This window comes from Procambarus clarkii, chromosome 39 (assembly GCF_040958095.1).
Source record: "Procambarus clarkii isolate CNS0578487 chromosome 39, FALCON_Pclarkii_2.0, whole genome shotgun sequence".
NCBI lineage: Eukaryota > Metazoa > Arthropoda > Malacostraca > Decapoda > Cambaridae > Procambarus > Procambarus clarkii.
Window position 1 is genome coordinate 21,626,387 of NC_091188.1, and position 26,616 is coordinate 21,653,002.

Consider the following 26,616-nt stretch of genomic DNA (forward strand, 5'->3'; position numbering starts at 1 on the left):
AATATTTTCTGGTATGTCAAGAGGAGTACAGGCTGGATCACGATACACTCTGTCGGCTATCATTCCGATTGTCTCGTCCACAGGTACGTTGGTAAACAGCGATTCTACGTCCAACGAGGCTCTTATCCCTGTGGCCCGTGTGATACAGCGATAGCAGGCGGCTTGACGTTTGCGAGGCACTACACATCAAGAAGTCAACACCAGCAATCAACAGCCAATTATTGCACAACTATATTCTACCCACCTCTAGACTCCGCTCCAATATAGAAGCATCAAGAAATATGGACCAATAGGCTTTCTACAAACACTTCTATTCAATACCCATTGTTTCGTGTTCTGTCTTGTGTTGATGAAATTAATACCTTATTAATGCCACCTCTTGTTCTGTCTTGTGTTGATGAAATTAATACCCTATTAATGAAACCTCACCCCATCCACCTCACTCAAATGTAGATATAAAATCGGAGATGCGTAAGTTCTATTCAGTTGTGTATTTGTGAACTAAAGTCTTTGAAAATGTAATAAGTTTTACGAAACGCGCTCGTGTCGCGTCAGACTAGAAATAAAAATGAATTTTGGAGAATTGATTTTTGATTTACCTCCAACAGTGAAAAGAAATGTACGAAAGATTGAGAAAATTCGTGTTAGAATTATTAATCTTACTTTTTCGGTCATATATATATATATATATATATATATATATATATATAATGTATGTATGTGTGTGTGTATGTGTGTGTGTGTGTGTGCTCACCTAATTGTGCTTGCGGGGGTTGAGCTTTGGTTCATTGGTCCCGCCTCTCAACCGTCAATCAACTGGTGTACAGATTCCTGAGCCAACTGGGCTCTATCATATCTACATTTGAAACTATGTATGGAGTCAGTCTCCACCACATCACTTCCTAGTGCATTCCATTGACTAACTACTCTGACACTGAAAAAGTTCTTTCTAATGTCTCTGTGGCTCATTTGGGTACTCAGCTTCCACCTGTGTCCCCTTGTTCGCGTCCCTCCAATGTTGAATAGTTCATCCTTGTTTACCCGGTCGATTCCCCTGAGGATTTTGTACGTTGTGATTATGTCTCCCTTACTCTTCTGTCTTCCAGTGTCGTAAAGTGCATTTCCCGCAGCCTTTCCTCATAACTCATGCCTCTTAGTTCTGAAACTAGTCTAGTAGCATACCTTTGGACTTTTTCCAGCTTCGTCTTGTGCTTGACAAGGTACGGGCTCCATACTCCAGGATTGGTCTTACATATGTGGTGTACAGGATTCTGAATGATTCCTTACACAGGTTCCTGAACGCCGTTCTGATGTTAGCCAGCCTCGCATATGCCGCAGACGTTATTCTCTTTATGTGGGCTTCAGGAGACAGGTTTGGTGTGATATCAACTCCTAGATCTTTCTCTCTGTCTGTTTCATTAAGTTCTTCCTCTCCTATTCTGTATCCTGTGTCTGGCCTCCTGTTTCCACTGCCTAGTTTCATTACTTTGCATTTACTCGGGTTGAACTTCAACAGCCATTTGTTGGACCATTCACTCAGTCTATCTAGGTCATCTTGTAGCCTCCTTTTATCATCCTCTGTTTCAATCCTCCTCATAATTTTTGCATCATCGGCAAACATTGAGAGGAACGAATCTATACCCTCTGGGAGATCATTTACATATACCAGAAACAGTATAGGTCCAAGGACTGACCCCTGCGGGACTCCACTTGTAACGTCTCGCCAATCTGAGACCTCACCCCTCACACAGACTCGTTGTCTCCTGTTGCTTAGGTACTCCTCTATCCACCGGATTACCTTCCCTCTCACCCCAGCCTGCATCTCCAACTTTCGCACTAGCCTCTTGTGTGGCACTGTATCAAAGGCTTTCTGACAATCCAAAAATATGCAGTCTGCCCACCCTTCTCTTTCTTGCCTTATTTTTGTGTGTGTGTGTGTGTGTGTGTGTGTGTGTGTGTGTGTGTGTGTGTGTGTGTGTGTGTGTGTGTGTGTACTCACCTAATTGTACTCACCTAATTGTGCTTGCGGGGGTTGAGCTTTGGCTCTTTGGTCCCGCCTCTCAACTGTCAATCAACTGGTGTACAGATTCCTGAGCCTACTGGGCTCTATCATACCTACATTTGAAACTGTGTATGGAGTCAGCCTCCACCACATCACTTCCTAGTGCATTCCATTTATTAACTACTCTGACACTGAAAAAATTCTTTCTAACGTCTCTGTGGCTCATCTGGGTACTAAGTTTCCACCTGTGTCCCCTTGTTCGTGTCCCACCCGTGCTGAAGAGTTTGTCTTTGTCCACCCTGTCAATTCCCCTGAGAATTTTGTAGGTGGTTATCATGTCTCCCCTTACTCTTCTGTTTTCCAGGGATGTGAGGTTCAGCTCCTTTAGCCTTTCCTCGTAGCTCAATCCTCTCAGTTCCGGGACGAGCCTGGTGGCATACCGCTGAATCTTCTCTAACTTTGTCTTGTGTTTAACTAGGTATGGACTCCAGGCTGGAGCTGCATACTCCAGGATTGGTCTTACATAAGTGGTATACAGGGTTCTGAAAGATTCCTTACACAAGTTTCTGAAGGCAGTTCTTATGTTGGCCAGTCTAGCATATGCCGCTGATGATATTCTTTTGATGTGGGCCTCTGGGGACAGGTTCGGTGTGATATCAACCCCCAGATCCTTCTCTCTATTTGATTCTTGCAGGATTTCCCCTCCCAGATGATACCTTGTGTTCAGCCTCCTGCTCCCTTCGCCTAATTTCATCACCTTACACTTTCCAGAGTTGAACTTCAGCAGCCATTTTCTAGACCATTCCTCCAGTTTATCCAGGTCATCCTGTAGTCTCTGCCTATCTTCATCCGTCTTGATTCTTCTCATAATTTTTGCATCATCAGCAAACATCGAGAGGAATGAGTCTATACCCTCTGGAAGATCGTTCACATATATTAGAAACAGGATGGGTCCAAGTACTGAGCCCTGTGGGACTCCGCTGGTGACATCTCGCCACTCTGATGTCTTCCCCATCACCGTTACTCGCTGTTTCCTGTTGCTTAAGTACTCCCTTATCCACTGGAGCACCTTCCCTTTTACTCCTGCCTGTTGCTCCAACTTTTTTAACAGCCTTTTATGGGGTACTGTGTCGAAGGCTTTTTGGCAATCCAGGAAAATGCAGTCGGCCCACCCTTCTCTTTCCTGCCTAATTTTCGTTGCCTGGTCATAAAATTCTATTAACCCTGTGAGGCACGATTTACCATCTCTGAACCCATGTTGGTGGTGCGTTACAAAGTTATTTCCCTCCAGATGCTCTACGAGCCTTTTCCTCACGATCTTCTCCAGCACCTTGCATGGTATACAAGTTAAGGAAACTGGCCTGTAATTCAGTGCCTCTTGCCTGTCACCCTTTTTGTATATTGGGACCACGTTAGCTGTCTTCCAACTTTCTGGTAAGTCTCCTGTTTCCAGTGACCTGTTATACACCATAGAGAGTGGCACACTTAGTGCTTCTGCACCTTCCTTTAGTATCCATGGTGAGATTCTATCAGGCCCAACAGCCTTTGTCACATCTAGCTCCAGCAGACACCTTTTGACCTCATCACTGGTGAGGTCAAATTCCTCCAAGGTTTCCAAGGTTGCCGCCTCCTCATTTAGTGCAGGGGCTTCTCCTTGTTCTATTGAGAAGACCTCCTGGAATCTCTTGTGTGTGTGTGTGTGTGTGTGTGTATGTGCCGGAGAGGGGAACTAATTTTCACAGCCAAATTAAAACTCTGAAGTACTTTTATGTCTATTTTCTCTTAGGTATTCTAAAAAAAATTTTTTTACAGAGCATTCCATGAAAGAGGGTTAGATTACTGGGAATGTTATTAGCTGTGCAGACATAGTAAGACTGATAAACTTATAAACATAACCTCATAGTAGGTATGATGTGAGGTACCTCATAGTAGGTATGATGTGAGGTACCTCATAGTCGGTATGATGTGAGGTACCTCATAGTCGGTATGATGTGAGGTACCTCATAGTCGGTATGATGTGAGGTACCTCATAGTCGGTATGATGTGAGGTATCTCATAGTAAGTATGATGTGAGGTACCTCATAGTCGGTATGATGTGAGGTACCTCATAGTCGGTATGATGTGAGGTACCTCATAGTAAGTATGATGTGAGGTACCTCATAGTAGGTATGATGTGAGGTACCTCATAGTAAGTATGATGTGAGGTACCTCATAGTAGGTATGATGTGAGGTACCTCATAGTAGGTATGATGTGAGGTACCTCATAGTCGGTATGATGTGAGGTACCTCATAGTAAGTATGATGTGAGGTACCTCATAGTAAGTATGATGTGAGGTACCTCATAGTAAGTATGATGTGAGGTACCTCATAGTAAGTATGATGTGAGGTAAGAAGCAGACGGAGGCCATATGCTTTATGACCATATGAACTTATACTTGACGCAACATTATCAGAAGATGACTGACAGTCGATGGTGGCTGATAGTAGATGGTGGCTGATAGTAGATGGTGGCTGATAGTAGATGGTGGCTGACAGTCGATGGTGGCTGATAGTAGATGGTGGCTGGCAGACAATGGTGGCTGATAGTAGATGGTGACTGGAAGACGATGGTGGCTGATAGTAGATGTTGGCTGATAGTAGATGTTGGCTGATAGTACATGTTGGCTGATAGTATATGGTGGCTGATAGTATATGGTGGCTGATAGTAGATGGTGGCTGGCAGAAGATAGTGGCTGATAGTAGATGGTGGCTGGCAGAAGATGGTGGCTGGCAGAAGATGTGGCTGATAGTAGGTGGTGGCTGGCAGAAGATAGTGGCTGATAGTAGATGGTGGCTGGCAGAAGATGGTGACTGATAGTAGATGTTGACTGATAGTAGATGTTGGCTGATAGTATATGGTGGCTGATAGTAGATGGTGGCTGATAGTAGATGGTGGCTGGCAGAAGATGGTGGCAGGCAGAAGATGGTGGCTGGCAGAAGATAGTGGCTGATAGTAGATGGTGGCTGGCAGAAGATAGTGGCTGATAGTAGATGGTGGCTGGCAGAAGATAGTGGCTGATAGTAGATGGTGGCTGGCAGAAGATGGTGGCTGATAGTAGATGGTGGCTGGCAGAAGACGGTGGATGATAGAAGAAAATGACTGATAGAAAAGGATGGCTGTCTGAAGGGGATGGCTATAAGATGATGGAGGCCGTCTGAAGATGGCTGCCACCAGATGATGAAGATGCGAAAGATTGTGATTGACAGATGATTGCATTCTTAAGTCTCAAGAATATTTGAATAACAGCAACTGTACTTTCAACCCAGCCGACAAACGAGACATCAGCGCCCAACACATCAACAACTTTTCCTTCCTGAAAGCCCCCATAGGTTACTACTACTTACTGTTGAGCTGCTACCTGTATCTTCCCTTCCTCTCGGCCTCTGAGGATGCTCAGATGAACTTTGAGGCAATTTATATGAGTCAAACAAGCCTTAGAGTGTCAGAGAATCTTTTAACCAAACTCTCTCTCTTTCTCTGTCTCTCTCAATTTAAATGTTCAATAGGCTTTCTTGTGTAAACAGTAATGTGGTGTGTACCTGAGACAAACATTTGTCGTGCCCGAAAAATGCAGCAAAGAATTTAAAACGTGCTAAGCGTCGTTACAAAATTAGTAATAGATGAAGACTCAACTAAAACTCCAAATATTAGAGAAGTGAAACATGAGCTTTACAAGGAGAGTTGGAGGAAGTCCGTGAGGCAATCATTAGTGAGGACCTTGACCAAGGTTATCGTGTAGTCAAAGTCCCCACCCACGGAAGGTGAGTCTGTACCTGGTGTTAAGACCGGTGGTCGTTGTGAAGGTGAGTCTGTACCCGGTGTTAAGACCGGTGGTCGTTGTGAAGGTGAGTCTGTACCCGGTGTTAAGACCGGTGGTCGTTGTGAGGGTGAGTCTGTACCCGGTGTTAAGACCGGTGGTCGTTGTGAGGGTGAGTCTGTACCCGGTGTTAAGACCGGTGGTCGTTGTGAGGGTGAGTCGGTACCCGGTGTTAAGACCGGTGGTCGTTGTGAAGGTGAGTCTGTACCCGGTGTTAAGACCGGTGGTCGTTGTGAAGGTGAGTCTGTACCCGGTGTTAAGACCGGTGGTCGTTGTGAGGGTGAGTCTGTACCCGGTGTTAAGACCGGTGGTCGTTGTGAGGGTGAGTCTGTACCCGGTGTTAAGACCGGTGGTCGTTGTGAAGGTGAGTCTGTACCCGGTGTTAAGACCGGTGGTCGTTGTGAAGGTGAGTCTGTACCTGGTGTTAAGACCGGTGGTCGTTGTGAGGGTGAGTCTGTACCCGGTGTTAAGACCGGTGGTCGTTGTGAAGGTGAGTCTGTACCCGGTGTTAAGACCGGTGGTCGTTGTGAGGGTGAGTCTGTACCCGGTGTTAAGACCAGTGGTCGTTGTGAAGGTGAGTCTGTACCCGGTGTTAAGACCGGTGGTCGTTGTGAGGGTGAGTCTGTACCCGGTGCTAAGACCGGTGGTCGTTGTGAGGGTGAGTCTGTACCCGGTGCTAAGACCGGTGGTCGTTGTGAGGGTGAGTCTGTACCCGGTGTTAAGACCGGTGGTCGTTGTGAAGGTGACTCTTCACCATGAGTAACGAACCACAGCTGGTGTGATAGTGCTCTACACCTAAGAGCAGCAGCTATCTTGAGGTTATCTTGAGATGATTTCGGGGCATTTTTTTTTTTAGTGTCCCCGCGGCCCGGTCCTCGACCAGGCCTCCACCCCCAGGAAGCAGCCCGTGACAGCTGACTAACACCCAGGTACCTATTTTACTGCTAGGTAATAGGGGCATAGGGCGAAAGAAACTCTGCCCATTGTTTCTAGCCGGCGCCTGGGATCCAACCCAGGACCACAGGATCACAAATCCAGCGTGCTGTCCGCTCGGCCGACCGGCTCCCCTCTCTCTCCCCTCAGCTAGTGTGATGGTGCTCTACACGTCAAGAGCAGCCGCTAGTGTGATGGTGCTCTACACCTCAAGAGCAGCCGCTAGTGTGATGGTGCTCTACACCTCAAGAGCAGCCGCTGGTGTGATGGTGCTCTACACCTCAAGAGCAGCCGCTAGTGTGATGGTGCTCTACACCTCAAGAGCAGCCGCTAGTGTGATGGTGCTCTACACCTCAAGAGCAGCCGCTAGTGTGATGGTGCTCTACACCTCAAGAGCAGCAGCTAGTGTGATGGTGCTCTACACCTCAAGAGCAGCCGCTAGTGTGATGGTGCTCTACACCTCAAGAGCAGCCGCTAGTGTGATGGTGCTCTACACCTCAAGAGCAGCCGCTAGTGTAATTGTGCTCTACACCTCAAGAGCAGCCGCTAGTGTGATGGTGCTCTACACCTCAAGAGCAGCAGCTAGTGTGATGGTGCTCTACACGTCAAGAGCAGCCGCTAGTGTGATGGTGCTCTACAACTCAAGAGCAGCAGCTAGTGTGATGGTGCTCTACACCTCAAGAGCAGCCGCTAGTGTGATGGTGCTGTACACCTCAAGAGCAGCCGCTAGTGTGATGGTGCTCTACACCTCAAGAGCAGCCGCTAGTGTGATGGTGCTCTACACCTCAAGAGCAGCAGCTAGTGTGATGGTGCTCTACACGTCAAGAGCAGCAGCTAGTGTGATGGTGCTCTACACGTCAAGAGCAGCCGCTAGTGTGATGGTGCTCTACAACTCAAGAGCAGCAGCTAGTGTGATGGTGCTCTACACCTCAAGAGCAGCCGCTAGTGTGATGGTGCTCTACACCTCAAGAGCAGCCGCTAGTGTGAATGGTGCTCTACACCTCAAGAGCAGCCGCTAGTGTGATGGTGCTCTACACCTCAAGAGCAGCAGCTAGTGTGATGGTGCTCTACACGTCAAGAGCAGCAGCTAGTGTGATGGTGCTCTACACGTCAAGAGCAGCCGCTAGTGTGATGGTGCTCTACACCTCAAGAGCAGCAGCTAGTGTGATGGTGCTCTACACCTGAAGAGCAGCCGCTAGTGTGATGGTGCTCTACACCTCAAGAGCAGCCGCTAGTGTGATGGTGCTCTACACCTCAAGAGCAGCCGCTAGTGTGATGGTGCTCTACACCTCAAGAGCAGCCGCTAGTGTGATGGTGCTCTACACCTCAAGAGCAGCCGCTAGTGTGATGGTGCTCTCATAACGATGGTGTTGCCGCTGTTAAGGAGAGAGGTAAGCCATTACGGGAATAATTACTCATAACTGTATCAAAGGATTAATAATGTGGTCGTAATTTTCCGTTGGCTTTACAACTTTCATTACTAAATACGATAAAGAGTATTAATTTTTAAAACCAACTCAACTATTTTGCAATTAAGATTATATATAAATATATATATATATATATATATATATATATATATATAAAATCAACATATGTCGTACCTAAAAGCAAAACGCACTACTCGACCTACTATGCAAGGCCCGATTTGCCTAACATGCAGAGTGATGTTCGTTATTTAAAAAAAATTACAATGGGTTTATTTGAATATTTATTTAAAACTAATATATAATATGAACAAACCTAACTATTCTTAACCGAACATAACTAAGTCAATAATTTATATTCATAATATAATTTATTAATATATCTTGAGGTTATCTTGAGATGATTTCGGGGCTTTTAGTGTCCCCGCGGCCCGGTCCTAGACCAGGCCTCCGGGGACACTAAAAGCCCCGAAATCATCTCAAGATAACCTCAAGATATATTAATAAATTATATTATGAATATAAATTATTGACTTAGTTATGTTCGGTTAAGAATAGTTAGGTTTGTTCATATTTATATATTAGTTTTAACTCAAATTAAAATAAAATTAACTCATATGGAAAGCTTAATCATTTTATAAGGAAAAAAAATAAAAAAAACGTATGTCAGGAAAACTTGGTTGGCAAATTTGGCTTTGCATATTAGGCCAAGTAGTGCATTCTGGCTATTAGGTACAACATATATACATATGAAGGAAGAGTTCGACATATTATTATTTAAAGGCCGGGTCAAGGACTCCGAGTAAATACTTCCCAAGTGCCCGAACAAGCACTACACAAGGGCCCGAGGAAGTACTAATAAAGGGCCCGAGGAAATACTAGTAAAGGGCTCAAGCAAGTACTAGCAAAAGGCATGAGCAAGTACTAAACAAGGGCCCGAACAAGCATTAGACAAGAGGCCCGAGTATGTGCTAGAAAGGGGCCCGAGCAATACTAGCCGAGGGCCCGAGCAATACTAGTCGAGGGCCTGAGCAAGTATACTAGCCAAGGGGTCCGAGTAAGTACACGCGTCAGACACGATTATTGAACATTGTGACTGATAGTGCAGAACATGCTACATAGCGCAGAGAGCTCTCAGCACCAAATTGTCACAAGAGTTTGCAGGCTGTATAAGTAGTTTACTCAGCATTATCTTTGAGGCGGAGTGTCAGCGGCGTTGACTGAGGGCGTCCCCTTCAAGGGCCGTAACGTGACAGTGTTGACAAGGCAAACATTGACAGGCGGCGTGACAGGGGGTGGGATCACTCGCCAGGGGAACACAAATGCAAACTGCGAATTCAAATGAGCCTTGCTGGACATACGTCGCTGTTATGTCGCTGGGCGCTACCTCTAATTTGGCTATGACAAAACATTACACTGTAGTCGATATAAGCTAAGAGACTGAGAGCAGGGAAAAGAGCTCAGTTGCCAGTAAAGAGAGGGGAAAGTTATTATTATTATTATATATATATATATATATATATATATATATATATATATATATATATATATATATATATATATATATATATATATATATATATATTGTGACGGTAACGCGTTGGTGTTCGGCTGTTCAAAGCTAGGGGTATGGCCTCGTCACATAGAATAAAAAAAAAATAGAAAATCTGGAACTTCGTCTGTGGTAAGGTAAGGAGAAGACACACAAAACACAAGTAAATTTTAACAATGGAATTTTAATTACGTTAGATAAACAAAACATGAATAAAATGGACATACAAATTCGTATAATAAAATCAATCAAAATAATAAGAATAATTAAATGAAAAAATGAAAAGTTATGTTAAGACAAGTGAGCAATAACAAGCTGTGCAAATAACGTAAGTATTGGTGCAGGAATATTGGCTTTAAGCTATCACCTCTCTTAGTACACGTAAGCCAAAGCTTTAGTCTACCAGGAAGAAGTGTTAACCGTATGAAAGCACTGAATATTCTGAGGACTGAGGTCGTGGCGGCCCCAGACATCAAGTAGTATGGTGGGTGAGTGCAGTTGCAGCTAGACCGGCGGCCAATCAGCGAGGAGCCGGCAACAAGACAGGTAGTTTGGCGGTTTGAGCTGGAGCAGGTGTTCCTGGCTGCATACGTTTTGCTCTCTGGCAAACCTTGGAGATGTTGTCGTTGTTGGACATTTCTTCCATAGTAGTTTTATATATTTGTAGTGACGTATTTTTGGAGGGAAGAGCAGGCTCAATCTCTTGAAGGAGATTATCGTCACAATATATATATATATATATATATATATATATATATATATATATATATATATATATATATATATATAAAGAACCTATTCAAACACTGTTACAAGCATCAATCGAATCTCCAACTCCTATAAACATATACCAAATATCTCTCCTCTACATAAAAATACACCAATTATCTTCTGCCCATACACGAATATACCATATAACGTCCACCCTCTCCAAATAACTCGCACTTCCACACACTTCCACATATACATATAACAAACAGCTCCCACCGTTTACAGACAGACACCAAATAGCTGCAACACCCACCATCATACACCAGATATGTGCCTCTCCCACAAACATCCCTTCACTCTCCAATTCACAGTTCCCCTTACTGATGCATCACAAATACATTGAAAAGGTAATCCACCATATCTCCTAAATTGTCAGAGGAAATCCCAGCTCTAAAGTAAAGTGCTTAAGGTGCCTCGCCTCCCTCACCCTAGTTCCTGCCTGTGGTGGTCGACTCTCCCTCACCCTTGTTCCTGCCTGTGGTGGTCGACTCTCCCTTACCCTAGTTCCTGCCAGTGGTGGTTGCTCTCCCTCACCCTAGTTCCTGCCAGTGGTGGTCGACTCTCCCTCACCCTAGTTCCTGCCAGTGGTGGTCGACTCTCCCTCACCCTAGTTCCTGCCTGTGGTGGTCGACTCTCCCTCACCTTAGTTCCTGCCAGTGGTGGTCGACTCTCCCTTACCCTAGTTCCTGCCTGTGGTGGTCGACTCTCCCTCACCCTAGTTCCTGCCTGTGGTGGTCGACTCTCCCTCACCCTAGTTCCTGCCAGTGGTGGTCGACTCTCCCTCACCCTAGTTACTGCCAGTGGTGGTCGACTCTCCCACACCCTAGTTCCAGCCTGTGGTGGTCGACACTCCCTCACCCTAGTTCCTGCCTGTGGTGGTCGCCTCCCTCACCCTTGTTCCTGCCTGTGGTGGTCGCCTCCCTCATGTCGGAAAATCCGACACCATTTAATAATATCATACAGGCAGATAATATTGCTGTGTTGTATAAACAAGTTAACCCATAGAAAATGTAACTTGTAGTGGAATTTCCGTCTATAGAAAACGGGATATCATTACCACATACTATTATAAATTTACTATTATGGTGGGAATTATTCTTAAATACATTAGTCTTTGGACTTTACCATCATAAAAACATCTCATATAAATTAACTTAATTATCAGAATTAAAATAGAGTAAATGTGACCCTTCTATCACTTACTGTCATCTGGACAATGTAGGCCAGTAGCGTGAGTGAGGAGGGGGTGGTCAGCCATTGTTATTGTTTAAGACCTCAGAGTCGTGGAGCGAATTACGGATCCTATAAATTCTCTTGGACGAAGTGTTATGGAAGATCAGAGTAGTGATCTGCCATCATCAACACGCTGTCATCAATCTCAAGGGAAGTGTCTTTCCGAAACCCGTTTATCTAATCATTTTTGGCCATTAATGTCAGTAGATAGGGCGTATCGGTTAGAACACAAATGATCGACTCAAACAAGGTAATTAAGCCTAGGTCTTTATGGTTCCATGTACAGTGTTTTCTCTGATATAACTGTCATATATTAGGATTCTGGCTTCATAGCTAGCGCCCTTTTGACAGGTCAAGACGAGGAAGCATGCTTTGTGCATCAGTTACCAGGGTGATGGAAGCTACCTCACACGAGGGAAAATTTGGTGTCTACACCCTAGTTATACCTGGTGGACTAAGGCCTGCTGTACAAATAAGATAAGGAACCTCTTCAATGTATGTAGTCTAATACTGTAGTTTGATTGGCTGCATATATATAAATTTAATATAAACCCCTCCTAATGTGTAGAGGATCGATTTGTGAGATTATTGCAGAAATACAGTCCACTTAACATCATACAAATTGCTATCGAAGTATACAAATTAACGTAAATATAAATGCTATATAAATTCATATAAATTAAATAAATATAAATCTCACAGGTTGGTTCCCACACCTCACCCTATTTCCTGCCTGTGGTGGTCGCCTCCCTCACCCTAGTTCCTGCCTGTGGTGGTCGCCTCCCTCACCCTAGTTCATACCTGTGGTGGTCGCCTCCCTCACCCTAGTTCCTGCCTGTGGTGGTCGCCTCCCTCACCCTAGTTCCTGCCTGTGGTGGTCGCCTCCCTCACCCTAGTTCATACCTGTGGTGGTCGACTCTCCCTCTCCCTAGTTCCTGCCTGTGTTTGTCGCCTCCCTCACCCTAGTTCCTGCCTGTGGTGGTCGCCTCCCTCACCCTAAGTTCCTGCCTCTGGTGGTCCCCTCCCTCACCCTTGTTCATGGTTGTGGTGCTGCCACACTTCCCCTTCAAGTCTGCCCAAACTTATCTCGCTCTCTCACCTTTCTCTTCCCAGCGGCCTCCTCCACCTCCTCTCAACACTCTTCACTCACTCTCCCTACCCACGCAACCCGTCCTCCCAATAGAACGTCGTATTTTGACGTATACATTACCTTAGGACAAAAATTGCCGTTCTAGAAAATTGTAGCGGCTCGTGAATTTTACAGGTTATCCCGTTTTGGGTCCTCTGGAAGGTTAGGATAAGGGCACTTTAGTACGACAGTTTCTTGACGTTGGGAAGCCTTAGGAGGACGGGCTGCCCCAATACCGTTTTCACCCACTTATCTCCATCCTTCTATCCCTCTTGCTCGTGCCTATCCTTCAATTATCGTTGCTATTCCAAATGTAGGAAGTTAATAGACATGTTCTCACGCCCTGATGTCTTCTTCCATAGTTCCATTACTCTCCATCTCCCCCTTGGTTAAGGCTCAAGTTAAGAAGGCAGTTGACAGCTACAGGGGAGTCGAACCCTCGGTCGACTCCCCTGATAGACGCTGAGGGAGGGTGTGGACTCGTGTTCTCCGTATTGAATGACCTGATGACATGTTATCAATTCCTTATACATCGTCAGTCATGTGGCAAGCAATTACTCAGGAAAGTTGACTGCGTTGATGGACGCAACACAAAAGGTTATATCTGTCATAGGTGTTGCTGATGATGCATAATTTAAGATACATTGGTTCATATATCTTCCCCTCTAAGAGTTTCTTTCTCACTATTTTCTCTCGTTGTGTGTTTCGTTCTCACAAAGGACTCGTATCTATGTTGCTACAGTCATCCTGATCGTCGTGTTTGACAGGAGTGCTAATATGAATTAGGTTGTGTTGTCTGGCCATGACAATTGATCAGCTGGTCCTTGTGTGAAAACACTCACACACAAACACATACACATCTACCAGTTGATTGACAGTTGAGAGGCGGGACCAAAAAACCAAAGCTCAACCCCCACAAGCACAACTAGGTGAGTACACACACACACACATACACACTAATCATGAGAGACTTCAACCACGGGAAGATAGATTGGGAGGACAGAGGCCCATATGGAGAACCAGACACATGGAGAGCTAAGCTGCTGGACATGGCAACAAGAAACTTTCTAATCCATCATCATGGGACCGACAAGAATGAGAGGGGAGGATGAACCAGCCATGCTTGAACATATATTTACCCTAAATGAGTGGGATATAAAGGAAGTAAAGTTGGAAGCCTCCTTGGAAATGAGTGATCACAGTGTATTCATCTTTGAGTACCTGGTAGAACTAGGAATAATCTCCCCAAAAAGGAACTAGGAAACAAAAGGCTGGCGTACCGAAAGGAAAATTATGAGGAGATGAGAAGTTTCCTAAGAGATATACCGTGGGACACAGAGCTCAAGAGCTAAGTCTGTACAAGACATGATGGACTATGTCACCCAATAGTGTCAGGAAGCAGGAAACAGGTTTATCCCGGCCCGACAGGAAAAACTGAGAAGTAAAAGAAGAATCCGTATTTAATAGGGCATGTGTGAAAGCAAAGGAACTGAACCAAAGGGCGTGGAGGAACTTCCGAAATAACAGAACACCAGAAAGCAGAGAGATACCAGAGAACCAGGAACGAGTATATCAGTGTGAGAAGAGAAGCAGAAAAAAGTAATGAAAATGATATAGGAAACAAACCCAAGTCCGAACCAAAGCTACTCCACAGTCACATCAGGAGGAAAACAACAGTGAAGGAACAGGTGATGAAACTTAGAACAGGTGAGGACAGGTACACAGAGAATGACAAAGGTGTGTGTGAAAAACTCAACAAGAGGTTCCAGGAGGTCTTAGCAACAGAACAAGGTGACGTCATTGCGCTAGGAGAGGTAGCAGTAAACCAGGCGGCCTTGGAAGGGTTCGAAATTACAAGAGATGAGGTCAAATGACACCTGTTAGATCTGGATGTGAGAAAGGCTGTTAGTCCAGACTGAATCTCACCATATGGTATTAAAAGAGTGTTCAGAGGAACTTTGCTTGCCACTCTCCATAGCGTCTAGTAGGTCTATGGAAGACGGCTAATATACAAAAAGGGTGACAGACAAGAGGCACTAAATTACAGACCAGTAACTTGTATACTGTTATGACCACACATACACCAGTATGATCATACTGTGGCTGGTGTATTGTTATTGCTGGTGGTGTTCAAACTGTTTAGAGATATCTCGACAATATACTAGTAATAATTGTGTATTACCAATATATGTCTACCTATGTATACTATATTTATGTACCATTAGTATTTGCCAAGTATTTGTGGATATATATTGGAAGTGTAGTAAATAGCACTAGCCTAATACCACATTATATGGATGTCATGATGTAGAATGTATACATTTAGGTCTCTGATGTATTACTCGTATGTATACTGTAAAATATCCATTTCATTATAGTTTATTGCATTGTCCTCTTGTCATGATATTAATTTACAATCTGGCATTGAGAGATGTATACCAGAGACAAGATTTTGTTACTAATTTTGGGTATATGATGATTTATATTGTATTCATGTATACTTATGTATAACGGCTGCCTGGTAACGTCTTGAAATCCTCCCTTAACCCCCCCCCCCCCTCCCCTCACCCCTTTGCGTCCCAGCCAGTGTTACCTTGTCTTGCAAATATGAATTCCCTGTTCACTTATTTATATATCATGATATAATTTATTATGTAGTGATATATTGATATGTATTATTGTGTAAGGTTGTGTATTATAACCCTTATTTAGTTATATTATGAATTAAAAGTTATTTACTGAGAAATAGTCTGTATATGAGCTTGTGATATTCGAAAGAAGAGAGTCAGCTGGTTTGTGGATTTGGTTACAGAGTCGCTCCCGGCCTGCTTGGCTCTTGGACGGTCACTACTCTTTGAAATGTGTTGTCGCTCTGGTCCGGGTTTAGTAGCCTTATTTGTGTTAATTGACTGCTAGGATATTTAAAAGGATGCAGTAGTGTTTTACCATGGATTATTTCTATCGTTGTACATCATTTATACCAGTGGTAAGTGTTTTATATGTATTATTGAGGTGGGTACCTGAGGATCTTAAGTGATGCCATTGTGCTACGTTGATATTGATTCCTCAACATCATTTTGCTAATGATTGTGACACCACCACCCTGTATTGGTATTATCAGCATAATAGGCGCTAGAGTCCCACTGCGCCAGGATAGAGCCTGATGTCAGCTAGTGCTGATTGAATGCTGTTTTGAGGCCTGTTGATGGTCATGCAAAGTTTTAAAAAGCTGGATTAAGGGTAATAGAATGTGAATTATAGAGATTTTAGTTAATTACGCTGTTATGGTGACTTACGTTTTATGCCCAGTAAACTGGAATAATTTTTACTAGCATTTAACTCCGCTAGACCTTATTGATTATTGGCCAGGCTATGTTTTCTAGCAATGATGTAGGTTCACTACCCCTATAGCATTAAATGGGGGCACATAACATTATATATACCATGCAAGGTGATGGGGAAGATCGTGAGAAAAACCTTGTAACACATCTGGAGAGAAGGGACTTCATGACAAACTTCATGACAAATCGCCAACATGGGTTCAGGGAGGGTAAATCTTGCCTTAGAGGCTTAATACAATTCTACGATCAGATGACAAAATAAAAGGCTGATGCATAAGCTGGAAAAACAGGCAGGAGTAACTGGTAGGGCGCTCCAAGGGATAAGGGAGTAACTAAGCAATAGGAAGCAAAGCGTTACAGTGAGGGGTGAGACCTCAGATTGGCGGGTGGTCACCAGTTAGGTCCCATAGGGCTCTGTACTCGGACCTATCCTCTTCTGATATACGTAAATGATCTCCCGGAGGGTATAGACTCATTCCTCTCAATGTTTGCTGACGACGCCAAAATTATGAGAATGATTAAGACAGAGGAGGACAGCTTGAGGCTTCAAGAAGACCTGGGTAAACTGCAGGAATGGTCGAACAAATGGTTGTTAGAGTTTAACCCAAGCAAATGTAATGTAATGAAGATAGGTGTCGGGAGCAGGAGGCCAGATACAAGGTATCATTTGGGAGATGAAATACTTCAAGAGTCAGAGAGAAAGACCTGGGGGTTGATATCATGCCAGTCCTGTCTTGATAAGCTGGCCGAGTAAGCCGGACGACTCAAACAGAAAACGGAACTGTACGTCACTTTTGTGAGTCGATTTCATTTCAAATTACGTCCAAATTTGGCCATAGCGCACATACGAGCGAAAAGTGACGTTATTTTTAAGAGGACGGGTTGCCCTGAAGCCCACACCAAGAGGATAACATCAGCGGTATATGCCAGGTTGGCTTACACACGAACGGCCTATAGAAACTTGTGTAAGGAATCTTTCAGAACTTTGTATATCACATATGTCAGACTAATCTTGGAGTATGCGGCTCCTGCATGGAGTCCATATGTAGTCAAGCATAAGACTAAACTAGAAAATATTCATAGGTTTCCCACCAGACTAGTTCCCGAAGTGAGGGGTATGAGCTACGAGGAGAGGTTACGGAATTAAACCTCACGTCACTGGGAGACAGAAGATTTAGAGGGGACATGATCACCACATACAAGATTCTCAGAGAAATTGATAGGGAAGACAAAGACAGACTATTTAACACAATGGGCACACGCACTAGGGATCACTGGTGGAAATTGAGTACCCAAAAGCCATAGAGACGTTAGAAACAATTTTTCCAGTGTCAGAGTAGTAGACGAATGGAATGTATTAGGAAGTGATGTGGTGAAGGCTGACTCCATACACAGCTTCAAGTGTAGATATGATAGAGCCCAGTATGCTCAGGAATCTGTATATTAGTTGTTTGGCAGTTGAGAGGCGGGACCAAAGAGCCAGAGCTCAACCCCCGCAAGCACATCAGGTAAGTACAACTAGATAAGTACACACACACACACATACACAGTATCTGAGGGGTCCGGTAGGCGAGTGTACAGCACGCGGGGCTCGGAATCCTGTGGCCCGGATTCGATTCCTGGCGCCGGCAGAGAAAATGGGCAGTGTTTCTTTCACCCTGATGCGCCTGTTACCTAGCAGTAAATAGGTACCTGGGCTTTAGAAAGTTGTTACGGGCTGCTTCCTGGGGGTGTGTGTGTGATAGAGGAAAAAAGTTAGTAGTTAGTAACAGTTGATTGATTGTCAGTCGAGAAGCGGGCCGAAAGAGCAGAGCTCCATCCCTGCAAACACAACTAGGGTAATACAACTAGGGTAATACAACTAGGGGAATACACACGCGCACGCACGCGCACACACACACACACACACACACACACACACACACACACACACACACACAAATGTGCAAATGTAAAGCAAACACGAGCAAATGTAAAGTTATGGAAATGGGACTAGGAGATAGGAGACCAAAGGGACAGTACACAATGAAGGGGAACAGCCTACCTGTAACGACGCGTGAAAGAGACCTGGGGGTGGACGTAACACCTAATCTATCTCCTGAGGCACATATTAATAGGATAACGACAGCAGCGTACTCTACACTGGCAAAAGTTAGAACATCATTCAGAAACCTAAGTAAGGAGGCATTTAGGGCGCTTTACACTGCCTACGTAAGGCCAGTCTTAGAGTATGCCGCCTCATCATGGAGTCCCCATCTGAAGAAGCATATAATGAAACTGGAAAAGGTTCAGAGGTTTGCAACGAGACTCGTCCCAGAGCTACGAGGGATGGGGTATGAAGAGCGCCTGAGGGAACTGTGCCTTACGACACTAGAAAGAAGAAGGGAGAGGGGGGACATGATAGGAACGTATAAGATACTCAGAGGAATTGACAGAGTGGACATAGACGAAATGTTCACACGGAATAGTAACAGAACGAGAGGACATGGATGGAAGCTTGAAACTCAGATGAGTCACAGAGATGTTAGGAAGTTTTCTTTTAGCGTGAGAGTAGTGGGGAAATGGAATGCACTTCAGGAACAGGTTGTGGAAGCAAATACTATTCATAATTTTAAAACCAGGTATGATAGGGAAATGGGACAGGAGTCATTGCTGTAAACAACCGATGCTCGAAAGGCGGGATCCAAGAGTCAATGCTCGATCCTGCAAGCACATATAGGTGAGTACACACACACACACACACACACACACACACACACACACACACACACACACACACACACACACACACACACACACACACACAGGTACTTCTACACACACACACTTCAAGTAATTCATGAAACGGACAGAGAGAAAGATCTAGGGGTTGATATCACACCAAACCTGTCTCCTGAAGCCCACATAAAAAAGAATTACACTGCGGCATATGCGAGACTGGCTAACATCAAAACAGCATTCAGGAACCTGTGTAAGGAATCATTCAGAATCCTGTATACCACATATGTAAGACCAATCCTGGAGTATGCGGCCCCAGCATGGAGCCCGTACCTTGTCAATAACAAGACGAAGCTGGAAAAAGTTCAAAGGTATGCCACTAGACTAGTCCCGGAGCTAAGAGGCATGAGTTATGAGGAAAGGCTGCGAGAGATGCACCTTACGACATTGGAAGACAGAAGAGTTAGGGTCACTACCTACATGATCACTACCTACAAAATCCTCAGGGGTATTGACAGGGTAGGCAAGGATAAACTATTCAACACTGGTGGTACGCGAACAATGGGACACAGGTGGAAACTGAGTACCCACATGAGCCACAGGGACATTAGAAAGAACTTTTTCAGTGTCAGAGTAGTTAACAGATGGAATGCATTGGGCAGTGATGTGGTGGAGGCTGACTCCATACACAGTTTTAAATGTAGATATGATAGAGTTCAGTAGGCTCAGGAATCTGTACACCAGTTGATTGACGGTTGAGAGGCGGGACCAAGGAGCCAAAGCTCAACCCCCGCAAGCACAATTAGGTGAGTACAATTAGGTGAGTACAGCCCTGATGATAAGGGGAGCCCTGGAGGAGTGGCCCTGCTGATAAGGAAGGACTGGAGTTTTGATGAGATTGAAATTCCGGGCTGTGTCGGGTTCAGAGATTACATAACAGGAACTATAACAATGAGTGAACCTAAGATAATAGTGGCAGTCATTTACAACCCTCTCGTAAATGACAGAAGACCCAGACAGGAGTTTGATAGGAACAACATGGCAACCAATAATATAATAGAGAGAGCAGCTTCAGTTGCCTGCAGGAATGGCTCAAAACTCTTAATCATGAGCGATTTCAACCATGGAAAGATAGACTGGGAGAATGAGGACCCACACGGTGGTCCAGAGCTAAACTCTTGAAAGTGGCAACAAGGAATTTTCTGAGCCAGCACGTCAAAGAACCCACACGAGTGAGAGGAAATGATGAGCCAGTTAGGTTCGACCTGGTTTTCACCCTGAATGAGTCAGAAATAAGCGATGTCAAAGTTGAAACTCCCATAAGAATTAGTGACCACAGTGTACTGACATTTGAATACTTGGTGAAGGTAGGGATAACCTATCCAAGGATGAGATCGGAAGGGAAAAGACTAAATTACCGAAGAGGAAAATATGATGAGATGAGGATCTTACTAAGGGGAATACCATGGAAAACAGAACTTAGAGACAAGACTGACCAGGACATGATGGATGGCACCGAGAAGTGCCAGGAAGGCAACATGATACAGGTTTATTCCGGTCCAAAAAGGAGAAAAACGAAAAACAACAGAAAAACCCATGGTTCAACCAGGAATGTAAGGTAGCGAAGCGACTGAGTAAAAGAACAAGGATAAACTACAGGAATAACAGAACACCAGAGAGCAGGGAGAGATACCAGAGGGCCAGAAATGAGTACCTCAGAGTGATGAGGGAAGCAGAGAGACAGTATGAAAATGACATCGTGAGTAAAGCTAAGACCCAACCAAAGCTGCTTCACAGCCATATCAAGAGGAAAACAGCAGTGAAGGAACAAGTGATGAAACTGAAAAAAAGAGGAGAACAAATACAAAGAGAATGACAAGGTGTGTGAAGAACTCAACAAGAGATTCCAGGAGGTCTTCACAATAGAACTAGGAGAAGCCCCTGCACTAAATGAGGAGGAGGCAAATCAAGCAACCTTGGAGGAATTTGACCTCACCAGTGATGAGGTCAAAAGGTGTCTGTTGGAGCTGGATGTGACAAAGGCTGTTGGGCCTGACAGAGTCTCACCATGGATACTAAAGGAAGGTGCAGAAACACTAAGTGTGTCACTCTCAATGGTGTATAACAGGTCACTGGAAACAGGAGACCTACCAGAAAGTTGAAAGACAGCTAACGTAGTCCCAATATACAAGAAGGGCGACAGGCAGGAGGCACTGAACTACAGGCCAGCTTCCCTAACTTGTATACCATGCAAGGTGATGGAGAAGATCGTGAGAAAAAGGCTCGAAGAGCATCTGGAGGGAAATAGCTTTGTAACACACCACCAACATGGATTAAGAGATTGTAAATCGCGCCTCACAGGTGTAATAAAATTCTATGACCAGGCAACAAAAATTGGGCAGGAAAGAGAAGGGGTGGGCAGACTGCATTTTGCTGGACTATCAGAGAGCCTTTGACACAGTACCCGATAAAAGTCTTTTAAAAAAGCTGGAGCGACAGGCAGGAGTAAAAGGGAAGGTGCTTCAGTGGATAAGGGAGTACTTAAACAACAGGAAATAGCGAATAACGGTGAGGAGGAGGGGGAGACATCAGAGTGGCGAGATGTCACCAGCAGATTCCCACAGGGCTCAGTGCTTCGACCCATCTTGTTTCTAATATAATCTTCCGGAGGGTATAGACTCATTCCTCTCAATGTTTACTGATAATGCAAAAATTATGAGAAGAATCAAGACAGATGAAGATAGACAGAGAATACAGAATAACCTGGACAAACTGAAGGAATGGTCTAGAAAATGGCTGTTAAAGTTCAACTCAGGAAAGTGTAAAGTAATGAAATTAGGCGAAGGGAGCAGGAGGCTGAACACAAGGTATCATCTGGGAGGGGAAATCCTGCAAGAGTCAAATAAAGAGAAAGATTTGGGGGGTTGATATCACACCGAACCTGTCCCCAGAGGCCTACATCAAAAGGATATCATCAGCGGCATATGCTAGGTTGGCCAACATAAGAACTGCCTTTAGAAACTTGTGTAAGGAATCGTTCAGGACCCTGTATACCACTTGTGTCAGACCAATCCTGGAATATGCAGCTCCAGACTGTAATCCATACCTAGTTAACCACAGGACAAAGTTAGAGAAGATTAAGCGGTATGCCACCAAGCTCGTCCCGGAACTGAGAGGAATGAGCTACGAGGAAAGGCTAAAGGAGCTGAACTTCAGGTCCCTGGAAAACAGAAGAGTAAGGGGAGACATGATAACCACCTACAAAATTTTCAGGAGAATTAACAGGGTTGACAAAGACAAACTCTTCAGCATGGGTGGAACACGAACAAGGGAACACAGATGGAAACTTAGTACCCAGATGGGCCACAGAGACGCTAGAAAGATTTTTTTCAGTGTCAGAGTAGTTAATAAATGGAAGACACTATGAAGTGATGTGGTGGAGGATGACTCCATACACAGTTTGAAATATAGGTATGATAGAGCCCAGTAGGTTCAGGAATCTGTACACCAGATGATTGACGGTTGAGAGGCGGGACCAAAGAGACATAGCTCAACCCCCGCAAGCACAACTAGGTGAGTACAACTAGGTGAGGACACAGGGCCAAGGGAGAATGGAGAATACTCCTGTGAATGGATCACTCAGGTGTTAAGAGACACGCAATGCATACAGTTATGAAGAGCCTACTGAGTGAGCTTGGGGGAAGCCAAGGAAGAGATAAGGAAACCAAGGGAAAGTCCGAATTCGAACCAGAACGAAGCAAGCAACCCTCTGGAAACAGGGGATGAAGGGCTCCTTCCAACACTCATTTGCAGAAATTCTGCAAAATAACCCAAGTGCCAAGGCTGCAATAGAGGAAGCAGCTATGAAAACTGCTATATTCCAGGAAGCTGCAATGTGCACGATTCAAATGCTGGAAAGAAAAAGATCTATTATAGTTGTAGGAGTACAGGAACCGAAAGGATCCAACCAGGATGAGTAGAAAGGTAAGGACCGAGCAATGGTGACAAAGGTCTTGGGGGCCTGGATATGGCAGGGCCTAGTGGCAACATAGAGAAGGGTTTCAGGCTAGGTACCTACAAGAAGGAAAGGAAACGAATAATAAAGTTAATGGTTATGAACGAGGCAATGCAAGGTGAAATCCTGCCAAGGAAGAGCAGGCTTATGAGACTAGAGGGATACAAAGACGTTTTTCTGCATAGGGACATGAAGAGGGAAGAAAGAAGGAAATTGAATTGAAATTGAAATAAGTTTATTGAGGTAAAAAAAAAGAAGGAAGGATGCAGAAGCAAAGAAAGAGGAGACACAAGAGGAGGGATGGGAATGGGGAAGCCACAGAACATGGCACAGTATCTCCAGTAACCTCAAAGGTGAGCGGGAATCTCCTCGCTAACAGGCCAGTATCCCCAGTGAGAATTATAACAGAAACCTCCCACAATCCCAGCCCACGATCATTCCCCCCAATCACCCGCCCCTCCCCAAGCAGTACAGACTCTCCCCAGACCATGATCCCCCAGCTACCCAACCCCCAGGCCCCCCCATGTTTTCCTCCATACCCTGCTTCTTTCCCCACCCCTGGCCCTCCCTGTACCCTCACCCCCATTTCCTCCCCTGTTTTTCCAGCCATGCCCTCCCCAGTACCCCCACCCCAAACTTTCCTTAAACCCCCACCCCCTACCCCAGGCTTCCCTTCCCCCAAACTTCTCACCTCCCACCCCTCCCCCTACCCCAGGCTGGCCCCGCTTCATTCTCCAACCAATGTACTCCTGCACCCCCTACCAGATGCCCATCTGTTACGAACCCGGATCCAGCGTCCGAGCCTGGAGCAGTGACAACCACGCCATCTGTGGGTCAGCTCCCGAAACCCCCGCCAAACGGACGACGACACCTGGTGAGGACAGCGTGTACTGGCCTCGAGGACCAGTTTCCAGTCTGGTTCAGCGCTCAACACCGCCGCTCCTGACCTCTGGTGAGGTGGTGCTCCGACGACAGCGCCATCTATGGACTGGATACGTCAGGTGTTTGTGCTCAAGCCCGTAAGTGAGGTGTATTAGTGTCCCGGTTATTGATGACGTGTCTGCTTACAGAGCCGACCTGGGACCACTGTGATGGAAGTGGAGTCAGTCTACCCGAGGCAGCCAGTCTCCATACTGTGAAGTTTGCTGCAGCTGTTGTGACGTCGTCCCCCCGGAAGAACACTGTGGTGTGTTAGCCTGCCAGTGGAGTGGCAGTGAAAGGATTTACCCGGGACCGACTGTTGGAGACGATCATCCACTGGGGTACTGAAGACAGGAGAGTGACTTGTGTTGTCACACGAGGCTCCTGTTTAGGGCGTTCCCCTTTTATCGTTCATGGAGTGGCCGTACCAGCCTTGGTGGCTCAGTACCTGCCAGCAGACCAGCTGGACGTGTGGTTGACGGCCTCCACGACGGTGCCAACAGTGGACCTGTGTTTTGGCTGACCTGTGGCCAGGGTAGGCTCGGCATTCTCAGAGGACACGTCTTGAGGCCACGAAGAAAGCACCAAGGATTCGGCACAGAGTTATGGCACCAGCGTCTTCAGCAGAAGACATCGATTATGGATTAATCCCCTTGTATAGTGTTAATACCCCCCCCTTGTGTAACCGTTTTATATATTATTTATTGGTGACGGACATTATATTATATTAAGTTCTTAGCTTTCTTTCCCTACTCCCTTTAAGTTACTTGCGTCACGGATCTCATCCCTTGATAGCCACTACTGGCTTGGGAACGGATACATATATCTTCCTCTAACAACATCAGAGCAAGAACCCCGTTGCGTCCCGAGAGGGCCGTAACATAATTGGCATCCCCAGCGGGATCCGTCCCCTTGTTAAGTATGTTTGACAGGGGTGGTGAAGTGGCGTAATCCCTGTATATAATTCCCCCTGTGTGACGATTGTGACGTTATACGTCCTGTGCGGTGCTCAGAGTGACTAAGTGCAATATTGACTAGTGCGGTGCTCAGTGATTCAGTGCAATATTGTAGAGCGAAGTGTTCGCTTGGACTCGGTGCAATATTGGGTAGTGCGGTGCCCGAAGTGATTACGTGCAATATTGGCAAGTGCAGTGTTTGGTGCGATAAAGTGCAATATTGGCGTAGAACAGTGCTCGGTGTGTTAAGTGCTAACGTGTAAGCAGTGTGTTAAGTGCTAAGTGTTCCATCTGTGACAATGGCAGACAAAGCTACCATCGATGATCTGGACGAGGTTCAGGCTTTTCTGAACAGAGAGGACTGTCTTGCCAGATTAAAATATCTGAGCAAACCAGAGCTTGTACTAGTGAGCGCCTACCTGGAGATCAAGATCCGTGCCAGTGATTCCCGTGTGGAGATCTTGTCCAAGGTACACCGTCACCTGAAGGCAGAAGAGAAACAGGAAGGCGGGACTCCTAGTACAAAGGAAAGTGCAGACATAGCTTCCACGGAAAAGGAAGATAAGGGCAGCGACGTTGACAGTGATGCAGGCGAGCTTAATATCAGCTTCCTAACAGTCAAGATGCGTGCCCTAGAGATCAATCGTGAAATAGAATGGAAGAAATTAGAAATGGAACGAGAGAGACAAGATAAAGAATTAGAGATGAGACGTTTAGAATTAGAAGAAAGGAAAGCAGAGAGAGAAAGAGAAGAGAAACGAGAAAGAGAAGAACGAGAAAGAGAAGAGAGACGAGAAAGAGAAAGAGAAGAACGAGAAAGAGAAGAGAGACGAGAGAGAGAAGAACGAGAACGAGAGAGAGAAGAACGAGAGCGAGAAAGAGAGGAACGAGACAGACAAGAACGACGAGACAAAGAGGAAAGAGAGAGACAACATGAACTAGAAGTTTTGCGATTAGGCGGTGGTCGGAGGCAAACAACGGACACCAGTAGCTTCGATCCGGTACGCAACATCAAAATGGTCCCCAAATTCCATGAGAAGGAAGTGTCAAAATTCTTTGCAGCCTTCGAGAAAGTCGCTGCCTCTTTGGAGTGGCCAAGGGAGAATTGGGCCATCATGATACAGTCAGTCTTGACTGGGAAGGCCCAAATCGCCTACTCTACGTTATCCCTTGACGACTCCAGCGATTACGACAAGGTGAAGAAGGTTGTGCTCATGGCGTACCAATTGGTACCTGAGGCGTACAGGCAAAAGTTCAGAAACCTGAAGAAGACCTCAGAGCACACTTTCACCGAATTCGCTACAATCAAGGAGCGACTTTTCCAGGAATGGTGTGCCTCTCGGAAGGTGGAGACCAGGGAAGACCTCGAGCAGCTGATTCTGCTCGAGGACTTCAAGGATTGTTTGGCTGGAGACCTCAAGACGTACTTAGAGGAACAGCAGGTGGAGACCTTGAGTGCAGCAGCCACCATGGCTGAAGAGTATATCCTGACTCATAGGCCGTCTGCTAAGTACGTCCCGAGGAATTACCAGCGCCGGTTTGACAGACCTCACGACGAAGAAGAAGAAAGACCCGTCCCACAGAGTGCTAAGAAGGAGCCCCCAGGTAGCCCTCGACAAACAAGTCCGAGTAGTCCGAAACACTGTAGTCCGAGGAGGAACATGGTGTGCTGGACTTGTGGGCAGAAGGGGCACGTAGCTGCTAGGTGCCGAGGCAGAAGAGGTGGCAGCGCACGAAGGGAGGTGATGTTGATGAGCTGTG

General features: G+C 45.5%; 1 protein-coding gene across 1 annotated transcript; it reads left to right on the plus strand.

Annotated features, from left to right (window-relative positions):
• The first annotated feature begins 6,950 nt into the window (after positions 1-6,950).
• On the plus strand, positions 6,951-7,811 carry LOC138372617 (uncharacterized). Its single transcript, XM_069338107.1, has one exon. The coding sequence runs from the start codon at positions 6,951-6,953 to the stop codon at positions 7,809-7,811; it is 861 nt and encodes a 286-aa protein (XP_069194208.1).
• Positions 7,812-26,616: the final 18,805 nt, after the last annotated feature.

What these genes read in the sequence shown, in the direction of transcription:
- LOC138372617 (XM_069338107.1), top strand. Translation starts at nt 6,951, where the DNA reads ATGGTGCTCTACACGTCAAGAGCAGCCGCTAGTGTGATGGTGCTCTAC.